A 15,280-nucleotide genomic window follows, 5' to 3' on the forward strand; every position below is an offset into this window, starting at 1 on the left:
CCACTATGGCTTAAAACTTCGCTAAATCCCAAGCACTTCCAAGAACAGAGGAAGGGCAAGAGTCTGTTCCAGGAACAAAGCCGTGTTTAATGAACTTCAAACATTAGGCTTACAAATTTTGCCAGAAACATTCCATTATCTTGTTTCAGTAAATGCTGAACATCCTGGGAAATCAAAAGAAGCTTCATGTTGCAGTGACAAAATTACGACAGGTTTTGGTGTACCCATCAGTCAGTTGAAATGCAGATATTAACACACTAACTTTGTGGATGCTTGAATGACACAAGAAGAAAGCAGCTGACTCCAATGCAATCTGAATAAGACAGAAGTGGAAAAAGAAATGCGGAAGAACTTTGAGGAATGAGCAGGTCAGATTTCTACTCAAATCCTAAACTCATTGAATTCTAAGTGATGACATAGAACACTAATGGATCTGCAGTTATGACACCATCTCTGTTAAGCAGTTTTGCTCCTCACCGTGCTCTACCCTGCCCCTCTTTCCCCATCACCGCTAAAATGCTGCTCAAGGTGCAGTGTAAGTTTTATCTGAGTAGTCTTTCCACTCCAAGTGTTAGGACAGGGAAGAACTAGAGACAGACCATGCTTGCCCGTCTCTCCACCTGGCTGAAATACTTCTCAAGCGCCAAAAGGTGCATCCACCAAAAGCACCTGCTCATGCAACAAGGCAGGTGAGGACGGACTGTGGGTCTCCATCGCAAGGGAACTGGACTGGGGGGTGACAAGTCTCAGCACCAGTCAGTACATGAGAGAAAAGAAGCTGCAAACACCATTCAGCCTCCTCACAGAGAACCAGACTAGATGGAATTAGGAGACTGGGGGCCTGGAGGAAGGCTACCGTCATCTCAAAGGCCCTGCTGGTGGCTTGACTTGTTTTTTCAAACTATTAGCAATGGTGAAAAGTAAAATTCAATGTAGAAAAAATCATTAACCTGAGTACCCTCCTGACAACCAGAACAAAACTGTTCCTTCTGGATGTGCTCTCCATCCAAGGTGGTAACACTGCACTATTTATTACCTGACAAACTGCGTGCAAGGGTTGTCCAAAAGCCACAGCGCTCAAGGGGTTCACTGACAAGGCTGTGATCACGGAGTGCTGTATTTCACTTCACATCATCTTTGGGCCAGTTCAAAATAAAAACAGCATCAATTTTTTAAAGCTTCTGGGCTGCTCAAACCACCTCCTTGGAGATCGCATCACTTTCCACAACCCACCTAAAAACTTCAGAATCAAAAGGACCGTTCCAGACAACACAGCCTGAGTCAGTGTTAACACTTAAGGCTGGAATTACTTCCAAGACAAACCTGCACCATCACAGGTTGGTTACTTCTGTGGTTGTTCATTTGAGGAAATTGAACATTTAGGAGGAGAGGACATGCTTTACATTGTATGAGTTGAACAGACAAAAATTAACCCAGCAACTCCATTCTTTAAAGATTTTTAAAATATATTCATCACAATACAGGAATAGGAAACTATGCTGAACGTTTGGTTGACCTCTAAGGAGAAATCAACCAGTGAACATTTCACTGACAACCTCTGCACGGAGTGAACATGCAAATTAACAAGAATAGACAGAGCTCCAGAGAAATGATAAAAATTACACTGTTTTGGAATGCTGAATGTAAATACATCATTTTCAAATGAAACTGTCAAACATTTTGTTGTGGTGGTAAAAACCAAATCACTATGCAAAATGATAATACAAGAAAAGTCAATTGTATGTTTCTAATAATAAATGCTCTTGTGGCTTTTGAAGTCACAGAAAAACTCTTGGCTGAATTGAAGCATTGATTTCTGTAGTTATTTATGTGCAGTTCCTATTAGAATTCTATTGAATTCCTTGAATGGTGAATGGAAGTGCTTTTGAAAACACACACAAAAACTGTTCAACAAGGGACAAAATAAATGGAAAGTGTCGTGTTGCTAAAAAAAAGTTTCAAGAAGTCAAGAGAACATTTCGACATTATTTTTGAAGTGCAAGAATGTATGACATGGTTTGACAGAAATTCAGTCTAATACAAAAACAATACACAAATACATCTCCCCATCACTTCTGAAGAGCAAGTGCAAACATTGGCATTTGCTTCTCAAACATCATTTCAAAAAATCTTGCAATACTCTCCAAATATATTCTATAGTAAAACATGGGTTTATGGTTACAGAATTTTAAAATGCTATCACTCCATCTTTAGTCTACTATACACCTAATGTGATAATATTTTATTTTGTATGTGTACAGATATATCTGACATGTAGAATATACGTTAATTATATTATGCTATGAAAATAAAGATATATATACATATTGCCAAAGGAAGTTTCCTTGTGCATTTTTCGGAGTACTAAAAATAAATGTTTTAAGTCTGGAAAGCAAATTTTTAGATTGTGGCTTTCTGCTTACAGCACAAAAATATCAACATTAATAAGTTTACCTTCAGAACTTCTGTATCAGCCTATCTATATTTTCATTGAGACCACATCTGTGTTCTTATGGAAAGTAATCAACACTTCTAAAAAATATCTTATCATAGAGTGCTCTTACCTTTAATGACTTAAGTAGTATCTTATTTTGAAGCAACTTAAAATTATTATAATCACACTACTTGATACATATAAGGAATATTTTTCTTTTTTTTTCCCCTATTTTTCCTAATTACTTGTGGCACACTAATTCTGTTGAACTATGGCAACTACTCAGTTTTGGGGAATCCCTTGCTAACCTGCAGTTGTGCATCTTTCCCCCTAACAGGAGGACTGATTTGCTGTCACTCACGGCCCTCAGATGAGGGACAGACCTCTGGTCATACAACACATCCCAGTTTATTGTACAGAACTGCTGGGCACACACAATTATCTGACACCCCAGAACACAAAATACATTCAGAATGAACATGAAAGACTTCAGCGGAAAACGCCTTTTGCAGATGCCAGAGGGACTACCATCATTTCCCAGAACAGTTACAATTAATCTGTTTGTCACAAAGACAAAGGAAAAAATACTGTAAAGATGTGGATTGGAAAGCGCTCACATCAATGTAAACTTAGAAATAGAAACCAGAGATTTTACAAAGTAGCTTTATTGGAAACATAAGTTCTATTCAAAGTGGCTGAATGTTAGCTGAAGTTTCAGATGTTAATCAGGTTTCTCTTTCAAGCTACTCTCTCACACACATTTCATTAGTATAATTTCTACAAAGCACTTTTATTTCTGTTTTCTCAGGACTGTGTATGTGCTCTCAATGCCAAAGAAGTTATTATCTACATCATCCTTATTCAGACAAGGATGCTTTTTATGAAAATCCTCCTGCAGAAAGCATCCAGCATTAATGAGCTCAGATACAGCTCTCCTGTAAAATGAGGGAGAACATCTGTAACAGGAGGGGGGGCAGCAGCAGGATCATTAAAAAGAGGCAATGCCTCTGCTCGTAACTACAACACAGTCTTTTAATTGCTTACTTCAGTTTTATTAAATAGCTTACAGCTACCTAGAGAATTTCTAATCTTTCATTTAATTAATCTCAAGAATGAAGTTCTCCTGCAGGAATTTCCTCTTGGAGGACTCTATGTCAGATGTTCATTTTCAATCTATTTCCTAGTCCTCTACTGAGGAATTCTGTTCTAAATGTAATTGTGTATATATATATATATGTATCTCCTTAGTGGTTACTCATGCCTCATTTTCTCACTGTATGTCTCTCAACCTTTTAACTGGCATGGTTTTGAGAGCAGAGATATTTTAATTAATATCTTTATTACATCTATTATTCAATTCTATAAAATTTACTCAACTATTGCTAAATTTGAAAATAATCCAGATTCTGCAGGCACAGGGACCGTGAAAAGTCAAAAACAGCTTTAGAAAAAAAACCCCAGAGACCATCCACTACATTCCATACCTTCCCTAGACACACATTCACACAAAACACTTTCCCCAGCAGATCTAAGAACTACAGAACAAAGGACTCAAATCTCAGAAGATAAGAGAAGGGACGGTATCACTGATGCCTTAAGTCTCTAAAGCAAACACAGTAAGTGAAGGTGCCTGAAAATTATAGGCAGATGACACCATGTAGAGAAGTGAGGCAAAAAAAAAGTTTTCCTAACAACAGTCTCCAAAACAACAATTATTTCCTTAGTCTGAAATATGAATATCTGAAATCCAAGTCAATTCCAAACAAATGACAAGAGAAGTAAAATTTTAATTAGTGATGGGTTAAAAGAAAGTTTAAAAAGGTAAAAAACTTTTACCATCATTAATTTACACTTATAGAGGACTTGAGACAACAGAAGCGCAAAGAGAAGCAACTGTATTAGCCCTATGCTGAAACGGCTAAATCAGTAGTCTATGTTAAGCTCACAGGAAACAATTAAGCAAAAATAAATTCAAGTAATTTGGAGGTAAGACCCCGTAATGCTGACATCTTGTCTATTTGTTCCATTGTAATGCCACTTCTGTGTTTCAGTTTGCCCTCCTGTGGTTGTGTGTGCACCACAGTTATTGCAGCAGAAGCTTCCCACGAGGTCACAAGATTTGTTGACATGAAACAAAAATCATGTTCACCTTTCCTTTTTATTGTTTACCAAACCCCTATGAATGTTATAATCACTGCAGAGCAGCTGCCCTTTCCTCTTACCCCTCTTGTCCACTCAGACTTAGACAAGGATGATACATCCCTTCAGTTTCAGAGGCAGACACATTTCAACCTTTCAAAACCCTTTTTCATGGACATTACATCTGGAAAGGTCCTTCCAAAAATGAGAGAGGTCAGCTCCATGGAAAGCAGGTGCACAGGATGAGCTGACAGGACGCAGCATGTTCTTACAGAGTCAGGCCTACAACACAGTCAGTGGGGAATTACGTGCAGATTGGGACTCCCAAGCTTCACCCATTGCCTCATTTGCACTCGAGTACTAAAAACAGACTGTGGCATCAATCCCAACAACAATCTGCCTGCCACAAAAAGGCAAGAGCCTCTTCCAAGGGAAGTCTTAACAACAGCTCACAGTTTGGAGGTTACAGGCCATAGATTTTAAACTCAAATGCCAAGTTCTATAAAATTTTATTTTTAGTAAGTCAAGCTAATTGATACACATCCCTTCTCATAAAGTGCAGCTTTTCTAAATAAGAGCACTCTGTAAACTGAGCAAAACATCTTGAGAACAGCACTGAGGCTATCTGGACTTTAGAGACACGATACAAAGCTGGCATATGCAGTGCACACACACAACCCCTATGGGAAAAAAACAACTTACAATGCAACACATCGCTGGCCATCAGCACGGGTCATCTTTAACCCTATTCACACATCAAAAGACAAAAATATGTCTCACTTCTTCAGATGACACTTAAAGCTTGTTGCGAGTATCAAGACAGACAAATGCAAAGTGACATATGTTAATTTTAACTCTCTCCAAAGCAAATTTTTCATGGGAAGACTTGCAGGTTTTTTCCCCCAAAACATCTCTGAACTCACTGACAAGGTGGGTGGAAACAAAACAAACCCAGTTTTGCTACGTGATTTTTCTTCTAAAATGTTTTGTCTTTTTCTTTTTTTTGAGCAAAAGCATCAAATCATAACTGTAAAATCTGGGAAGAACTTTTTTTTCTGTCCCAAGAGAAATACATCCTATTTTGGATTATCCTTTTGCTCAAATCACTCATAAGAACTTGATTTATAATGAACAAGTTTTGCAACTTACTATTTGACATGGTTTAAGAAAATACACATGAAAGCACCATCACAAAATTATCTGTTCATTCCGGAAAAAAAAAGTGCTAATTTGGAATTTCAGAGAGCAATAATAGTAATAAACTGTTCTTCCAATGAGTGGTGTATTTTCTGTGTGCTTTCACTGACCAGGTGGTGATTTCTCTACCTGAAAGACAGAGCAGTCAACAGCATTTGTAGCTCTATTCAAGGCTGAATTAACAATGAAGTTACTTCAGCACTGCAGCTCTGCCTGCACAATGAGAGCAAGCACAAGTTTTGGTGTGTCACACTTGAATCTCCTCTTTTAAAAACAGCTTTGCAGTGTTATCAAATCGACTTGCCTGACTCTTGCAAGTGCCACCTTGTTGTGAGAAAACACAGGGATCTCTCTCGTTAACCTTCCTCCAAGACAAAGTATGGCAGCTCATCCCTGGGACAAAGGAGCCACAGCAGGCCCTGCTGCTCTGGTTTACATGGAGAGGGATTTGCTGCACAGGCAGTTTCAATTTCGGGTTTTAAACCTGACCAATGCAATAAAAACACTGAAATTGTAAGACATATCTAAGAATAGTTTTCTCCTCTAAGAAAACATCTGTCATGTAGCTCTCATTGTACTCAAACAGACACAAGTTTCAGAGCACTATTGATATTTGTTTCTCATTTCTGTCTTTGGCACCAGACACAAAACATTATTTGGAGGTTTGGTTGGTGTTTTGCATTTGTTTCTTTTTTTCCTGGGTTTGTTTTTTGGTTTTTGTTGGTTTTTTTTGGTAAGTCAGAGAGATGTTGGTACATAAATGCAATAAACTGGCCAGAGGACCCAGGAAAAGCGAAACTCAACTATCTCAAGAGTTAGTATCCTTCTAGAGACAAAATGAAGATCATTTGTTTAAACCAAGCACAGTTAACAACACAAAACCAAATCAATTTAAATTGTTACTCCCAGCAAATACTGAAAAAGAACTTACATTTAATTTTTTTCCAATCAGTTTATGAAAACAATCAAATAAAATGACAAAATTACATGAAACTGAGGCCTCCAGACTAGAACATCATCCCACGAAAAAGCACCAGTTAGAAAACGGTTTTCACCATTTAGCAGCAGATATTTAGCTATTTTTAATTTAAAATCTGAAGCCCAGGTTAATAAGAGAGACTACAACTTTCTTCAATCTAATCTACACCCCTCTAAATAAAAAAAAATTAAAAAATCCAAGTATGAAAATGTTAATCTCCAGCAGCACCGCATTTCATTTTCATTTGAAGATTTGGGATTTTGGTCATGCAGAATAATTCCATCATTATTCTCTAATCTAGTTATCCTGAATAAGATAAGACATAGCCAGGAAGGCAAAGTTAGCATTCACATGCCATAAGAAGTGGATTATCACCTGCTTCCCAACCTTAGGGCCAGCCTGAAAACTCTGAAGTGGTAATGAAGAGTTCCATTCCCAATCAGTGAAAGTATTTCCCAGAGCATTTTTCATTACAGACCAATACACACGCATAATTAAAAGACTATTTTTAAAAGGATATTAGCCATTACCCCTTCCTCGTGTAACTGCAGAGATGGCAGTGTCCCTTAAACCATCCACATGGAATTGCGTTTATCATCCAACAGTGCCTTAACCTTGTCCAAGAAGTAATTGCAGTGTGAGACAAAGGGTGCTAAGAGAGGTCTAATTGCATCACCCTACCAAGTCTTTTTTTGAAGGTGCCTAAGCTGAGAGAGGAGGAGCTGATTCAAGTCTCACATTTCAAACATAAATTCATCAAGTTATGTTTGTCTGTTCTACCTGAGGACTCTGACTCTCGGCTGTGACAGTCTGTGACACGTCCCAGGTCACTGTGCGTGCAGCCAGTACAGATTTTATTATGCTCTAACACATCTGGGCATCTAATTCCCATATGTCAACACATCCATAAAACTTCTGTGAACATCTTAACTGCTGTAAACTTGAAACAATTAATTTTGCAAGTGACAAACAGCAACAGTTTTCTAATAATTCTGAAATTCTCCAAAATACGGATGGAAATTTAAATATGTACTTGCATTTATAATTCACTACATATCAGAGAAAATTTACCAAAAGTTTAGAAATTAAAGGTTTTCAAAAGCCTACAGAAAATTATTTTTGTGCTGCTTCTGTGGATTACAAGTCCTCAAAGAAAAACAGCCTCTGTTCCCAAACAAGGATACATGAACAGCTGGCTCAGAGAGCAAGACCTGCTGTTGTACTACCAGGCCACTGGTGAGCAATTTGGGTTTTGTCTTGCTCAGGCCACTCTCCCCCTCCCTTTTCTTGTCCACCTTCATAGTTCCTTCTTTCCACAAACAATTGCATATTATACACATACACAAGCCAGTTTTGCAGTTGTTTAGGCTGCAGCACAATAAAACCCATGAGAATTTTGTCTGGCCATTTTATGGAAAGTGACAGCACCAGAATGAAAGTGTGGTTTTTAAAAAAAAACAAAACAAAAAACCACATGCAACCATCTGCTGAAAGATCCTCTTGTTTGACCATTTCTATAATTGGTGAGAATGGAAGTGAGGTGAGACAGAAACAGGATGAGAAAGCATGGGATTCATGTGATCTTGTATCAAATTTAAACCCAAACTAGAGAAGGGGGGGGATGGGTGAACAAAGCAGAATCCTGATGAATCAGGGATCTAACTCATGGCAGGATGAAAACCCAAGAAGACAGACCACAGAAAAGGGCTATTCATCAATTTAAGAAAAATAATCTACCATTGCCTTCAAACACAGAAAATCAACGCACATGCCTGCTATTTGTTTTAATTAAAGTTTTGATTGGCTGTAAACTTAAAACAAGAGTATTTAATCCACCATAATTTTCAGAAGACATTTACTCAACCCATTTACTATGTCTGAAATCTAAACTGTTGAAAGCAAGCTTTGTTTCCCAAGCACAGGTGAGGGTACAGGTGACCCTTCTGAGTGTCCTCCTCTACAGTATATTTAAACTTGTAACTTCCACTCAGTTCTCCAGAACACTCGCAGAGTCTGCATTCCACTTTCTATACACGAGCATAAATCAGTGCACAAAACTCCCATGTGCATTCAACAAAACATGCATAAAATAACCCACCATGAATAATGACCCGAGTGCAATTCAACCCCCAAGTGCAGATCAGGACCTTTCAGCAGCACTGTTACAATACAAAGCAATTTTTTAAAAAACCCCTTATGACAAAGTAATTATGCCAATTTCATTAGGCTGCTGCTCTGGACACCAACCCCGCAGGTCTGTGCACACTGAGAGAGGCCTCTGTGACACGTCACACAAACACTAAACACACACACAGCAAATGCCCACAACAAACATCGGCCCAGTGCCTGCAGAGCCAGAGTGAATGATTGAGCCCCAGTTCCTGCAGCCAGTTTTGTGTAGGTGGATCCCTCTGCCCAAACAGGGGTCACTGCAGGATCTGAGCAAAAATGATGGACCCCAGGCATTAACTTACCATGTATTACAAATATGCTACTGGCAATGAGATGTAAATAGTACTACATGAACTCTGCTCATTAATAGAGAGCTCACACACTCCACAGAGCCATTAGCATTGCATCTAAGATTACAGGGTTTTGGTTTTACTCATGGTTTACAAATATAGCTGCTAACAATAAATTAATTCTAGTCACAGAAAAACAGTAGAGGCTGAACTTTCCTGCTGCTATAGTGCAAGTGTACCCAACCCTGAAAGTATTTTTAGCAAGTGTGTTCAATCAATACTGCTATGTACAACCTAAATTAGACATTAGCAGGACAACAGAATTGTAAAGCATGACAACAAACAACACATTTCATGGAAAATTTTGCTGAACAAGAAGTAACCATCAAACTAAACTCTAAATAGGTAAACCTGATCCAAACAAACTTAACTGCAAACATAAGGAAAACATACTGGTAAAAAAGGTAAAATATTAACACATTTCTGTTTGTGAGGAAAATGCATTTGCATTTCAGTATTTAACCTGACTTGAAGAAACAACTAGAAACACACACACAATCTAAAAATACACAAAAACGGTAATGACAACAAAATTCTACTACAAAAATCAGACCAACAGTAACATTTTTGAGTTCATAAAGCATAAACTTGCCTGGGAAACACACTGACATACATGTACATATGTCTAGGCTTATCACCCAGAATCCTATTTTATCAACATGATGCAAGCCAGAGTCATGCCAATACGTAGAAACAACTTTTTAGGTCAATGAAGCAAGAAATCCATTGTCAAGAAAATGGCATCCATGAGCTTACAATACTGCATATATTATGTCCAGGCAATGAACTGGAAAACTTTCCTACAATATACAGATCTAATAAAAAAATGGGGTTACCAATTCTAATCTAACTCAGTCCTGTATTCCAGCAACACACACTCAAAATGTGATGAGCTCATCAATGTCTGCGTACATGTGAACATGCCGGTGGGTCCCAACACTGCAAGGCAGTCATTTGCCAAAGCAAGCAGGCAAACCTGCACTCACAAAACCCCCTTACCATTCAACACAGAGTTTAGCTCAGGGCAAGAAAAATGCCCCGTGGGTGAGCAAATGTATATGCACACTGCAGTCTAACAATTACTCTTTCGCTGAGACCCATTAGCACTTCTGTAACACACAAATCAGTTACAAAATTGTAACATCTTGGCCACACCGACGACTTGGAAAGGGGTAAGTAATAGCACGAAGTTCATTCACGTCTATTTTACATCCGGACGATGTATATTCTTTGACTAGACCAGAGGTGGGAACATTTCACATACAGTGGCAGCTATCTAGTTTCAGCAACCAGCTCTTGGAGGTTTTGAAAGGAAAAAGACGTTATGTTTCTTCCAGCCGGTGCTGCAACAGCATGCACGAGTTAACTCATCACCAGGTACACCGAAAGCCTCTGTCGCATATAGACACAGCGATTATACAAGCCTTCTGCTCGAGGGAGATACTAAAAATGTACCAGAGGAATGCAACGACAGCACTCAAACCTATTTTCCTTACCCATAACCAGGGCAACGCGCACATGTGCCTAGAAAGCACAGGATCGCAAAGTTTTATATTAAACCCACTAAAATAAAAACCGGTTTCATGCGCTCGGCGGAGTTCACCGCATTCGAAGGACCCCGACCTGCCCCCGCAGATTGTGCCCCCGAGGCTGTTTACGAGACTCCCCCCGAGCTCAGCACAACCCCCACGACCCTTTCGCCAGAGAGGAGCTGGGTCTCGTATTTTTTCGGAGGGGGGAACGAAAAGGAACACCACACACACACTCCCCCTTCGCCGAAAGGGCTCCCGGCAGAGCCGCTCTGCGCCCGCGGCGCCCTGAGCGCGGAGTTGCGGGGCGGGGGAGCGGCGGGGGGGTCACAGCACAGAGACGCGATCGCGGCACCCCCGGCCCGGCCCGTCCCGTCCCCCCGGGCGCTGCCGCGTTTACCTTCATGTAACATCCACGTCCTGGTTCCCGGCGGGGCGCGGAGGGAAAGGCGCGGGGGCCGCGCGCTCGCGCCGCTGCCGCCCCGCGCGAACCCCCAGCACGCTCCGCGAGCGCGCGCACGGGCACGGGCACGCGCGCCGCAGCCGCTCGGGCACGCGCAGCGCCCGCGCCCCCCCCGCGGGATCGGGATCGGGATCGGAGGCGCCGCTCGCCTCAGTTCTCCCGCAGCGCCCGCTGGAGCCGCAGCCCCGGCAGCAGCGACAGGAGCCGCCCCGCGCCCCGCCGCGGCGGAGAGCGCCGCATCGTACTGCGGCGGCCGGGCCGAGGGAGCGGGAGCTGGGGGGGAAGAGCTGCGGGAGAAGGGGACGCGGGAGCCTGGGGGGGAAGGCGGCGGACCTTCCCCCCGCGCCGGCCTCTCCTTCCCCCCTCTCCTCGCGGCAGCGGGGGGAGTGGCCGCGCGGCGCCGGAGCTCTCCCTTACGGGGCGCGGCGCCGTCTCACACGGACCGGCGGCCGCCCCGCGCGCAGCCCCGTCCGAGAGGCAGAGGGGACCGGGGGCAAGAAGGGCGACGGGGCGCTGCGGAGGCGCCGTCCCTGCCGGCGGGCGAGCGAGTGAGCGGCGGCGCGGGAGGCGGGGGAGGACCCGCAGCCCCCGCCCTCGTCCCCGCCCCGCGGCCGCAGCATAGCAACCAACACGGCGGCTGCGCAGTCACTCCGCAGCGCTCGCGAGAGCCGGAAGGGGAGCGCTGCCTGCGCCTCCGCTTTTACTGGCCCGGAGGACTACCCGTAAAAGGAGGAGGCGGGGCCGAGGAGACACCTTAGGTCTGATTGGCTGTTTATACCATCAATTAACGCGGCAAGGAGCGCGGATTGGACAGCTGAGCCGTCAGTCACGCCCGTGGCGGTGCGGAGGGCGCGGCCCCGCCCTCGGCAGGGAGGGAAGAGCAGCGAGGTCTGGGCGTGGGAATCCTTCGTGTTCCTCTCATGCCCGCTCAGCCTCTCCCTTGAATGTCCCAGAGAATCTCTTCTGTCCGTAGCTCTTTTTCCAGAGCCCTCCAAGGTGTGAGATGCTTCGTGCCCTTTGGCTACGAGAGGTTTTCATATGTGGCCCATGGGCAGGTCGGCGTTCAAAGACGTGGTTTAACAGCTCCGTGCTTTGATGTGTTTGTACTGTGTGCGAAGAGGTTTGGTTAAAAATATATGTAATGCCCACTTATTAAAACATGACCTCTTGCAACCAATCTTCCTTAAAACCAGACACAAATAATATGTAGACTCTTGGAGAAGATCCTTAATATTACCAAGTCCAAATGTTTGGGAATGAGTTCTTGGATTTCACAATTCAATACCTAACCATTGCAAGATGCAGAGAGAGTTTGCATTTTCTCTTCTAATTGCATTTACTCTTCTAAAAGTCTCATTTGTTTGATGTTTCCAAAGCTTATGTACATTTCCAGCCCAAATTGGTTTTGTGCCAGTTTTGTTGTTTTGCTTAAATACCCTCTTAGTGGTATTTTCCCCCAACTACTTCTAAGAAAGTGCTCATACCTCTTTCATTCTATTAGGCTAAATAATCCAAGGTCTTTTGACTTTCTCTCCCTCTTCCCAAGAATTAGGACACACAGGATTCTCCACAATTCCTTTCAGCAACAAGTTGAATCAGGCTAGAAGACTGAATCTGGGGAAAGCAGACAAGTAGAAATTTCAGATAATGCACAATCTCTGGGCCACTTTTAAATAATAGCATTCTTAATGTTGTCTTATGACTGGTTGTGTCCTGCTCATAAAACACCAGCATCTTAAACTGTTGTGTACAAGTTAAACCTCACAGGTCTCATGTAAATGTAGGAACAAGCAAAAGCTTCGCCTTTACTTAATAGATCTGTGGTGTGTGTTTGTGCCAACAACCTTATTACTCATGCAAGACCTGCCAACCAAACTGTGATAATTTATGTGAGAGAAATGTATATTAAAAATGTGAATGGGATTTTAAGCCTCTCACTGAAACACCACGCAAACTGCTTTGTGGCCAAGAAGAAGTACTTAAACACTGCACTACAGCAATTCAAGATAAAGGACTCTCACCACAGGTGGAGTTGAGCTGTGAAAAGACAAGGCACTTATTGCCAACACTAAGCTTAATCACGCATAATGTGTATTTATTAACAGATACACTTTCTATAAAGTAGGATCCTGATTCAGCAAAGCCCTTAGACCATACATGCCCTGCTCATGGAATCTTCAGGGGCACAGGCACAACGTTAAAGTTGGCTGAATCCCATGTGGAGCGTGCCACTGATCAGTGTGAATGGCAGGCAAGGTGGTGCTAGAACATGGCTTTGGGATCACTGTTAACGTGTCCTAGTATGGACATAAATACTGAATGTTTGTGTCCTAAGCTATGGGGACAGAATAATTTCGCTGTTTGGGACAGGGACTCACTTTAAGTTTGTGCCCTACCTGGTGCCATAGTACTATTTGTTAGAATACTGTGAAATAATAATTTGTGCTAATAAGCTTGCTGCAGCTATCATCCAGTCTGGAGGCTGGCTGTATTTCTCTTAAAAATATATTTAAAAGATAATGCTCTAGGAATATATTGTGAATGAAAGATGGTGGAAACATCAGTACCTGCACTTGCCATACCACATATCACTAAAACCTTTTTTCTCCAGCCAGCCTTTGACAAACTCCTTTGCCTTTAACACACGTCAAAGTACCAGGAGGTTGAACTTCTAGATACCCAGTGCAAATATCTGAGCCCTTTTGTGAATGCCACATGTGCATTTTCTGTTATTTTCTGCTTCTTGCATAAATTCTGGCAAGTTAAATAGAAAACTGTAACAAAGCAGGTCAAAAAATATTTTGAAGCATAAAAACTTTTCCAAACACATCAAGAACAGGAGATCTGCCAGAGAATGTGAGAAACTAACAGGAAATAGAGATATAACAGAAGCAGTGAAGGAAACCACAGAAGAAAACTAAGGACTTTTTCCCCATGACTGTTCTTTATGGCAGATTTTGAGGTGATTGCCACAACGAGACCTTTTTTGGAGGTATGGTCAGAAGAAACATTATCACAAAAGTGAGTACTTGTGGATTTGGAGCCAGTCAGCAAACTGTAATGGTACCTGTCTGCCAGGACAACGTGTTTCTCACGCCAGGGTTCAAAAGGAACTTGGATCTGAAATCACCAAACTATTAACTGTGCTTTGTAATTTATGGTTTGGAGTGAGTTCAGTTCTGAAGGAACAAAAAGTAGAATATGATGTTCCAATTTTTAGACAGGACTTCAGGGAAAACATAGGAACAACAAACCAGTCAGTCTAACACATGGCTCATCACCATGTAATGGGAAGAGGTGGAAACTGCAAACCTGACACTGCTTTAAAAATGCCAGCGAAGAGGAGCTGGCTTGTACAGACGGTGTATAAACTCTGGGTCACTGGAGTCCTGGGCCATAATTGACTCTCCGTTGGAGGAAAAGTTCATACCATCTTCTGCTGTGTCCTGCCTCCTCTCCTTCTCTTCCTAGCTTGCTTTTACTCTCAAGCCTAGTGTCCACAGATAGGAAATTCAACTGTATGGGACAGAGGGAGACAGAGCATGTTGTATCTTCCCAGTCTGACCAATAAGGGGGCTGTAGGCATGACGTGAGGAACATTTAACATGCAGCCTGGGTGGTGCAATCACATACACAGATTTACCCAAACATTTTAACAAAGTGCAGGAAAGGAGCTCATTTTGTGATTGGTAAGTGCTTCAAAAGGAAGATGGACAAGCAAATGACCACAAAGAAGGGAGAGCAGTGAGATTCCGAAGGGACCTGTGTTTTAAAGCATGTTCACAAGTGGTAAGAGAAACAGGACTGAACAGTGAGATAACTGTTTTCTAAGGATTCATAATGATTCAGGAAAACCAAACCCAAGACAGCTGACACAAAACAGGAAAAAAAATAAATCATGATAAAGATGAAGTAGGTGATAAAATAGCAGCTAAAATGCAGCAATCACAGATGTCCATGAAAAGAAAACAAAAAATCTCTACCTGTGCAACATAGCAGGCTCTAAATTAGTTCATA

At 42.0% G+C, this 15,280-nt stretch overlaps 1 protein-coding gene across 3 annotated transcripts in view; it reads right to left on the bottom strand.

The window, feature by feature from the left end:
• PTPN4 (protein tyrosine phosphatase non-receptor type 4) overlaps positions 1-15,280 on the bottom strand; it is a 151,527-nt gene that overhangs the window by 96,492 nt on the left and 39,755 nt on the right. For 2 of the 3 annotated variants that reach the window (XR_011698476.1, XM_071563009.1), the window contains exon 1: positions 11,201-11,790. The exons of the other annotated variant lie outside the window; for it this stretch is intronic. Coding sequence is in view for 1 of the 2 variants with exons in the window: in XM_071563009.1 (XP_071419110.1) it covers positions 11,201-11,213 (13 nt within the window). In the remaining variant the exon portion in view is untranslated. Of the gene's footprint in view, positions 1-11,200; positions 11,791-15,280 lie in introns of those variants that run through there. 3 annotated transcript variants of the gene reach the window in all.

The sequence above is a fragment of the Pithys albifrons genome, chromosome 8, assembly GCF_047495875.1.
Source record: "Pithys albifrons albifrons isolate INPA30051 chromosome 8, PitAlb_v1, whole genome shotgun sequence".
Classification (NCBI taxonomy): domain Eukaryota; kingdom Metazoa; phylum Chordata; class Aves; order Passeriformes; family Thamnophilidae; genus Pithys; species Pithys albifrons.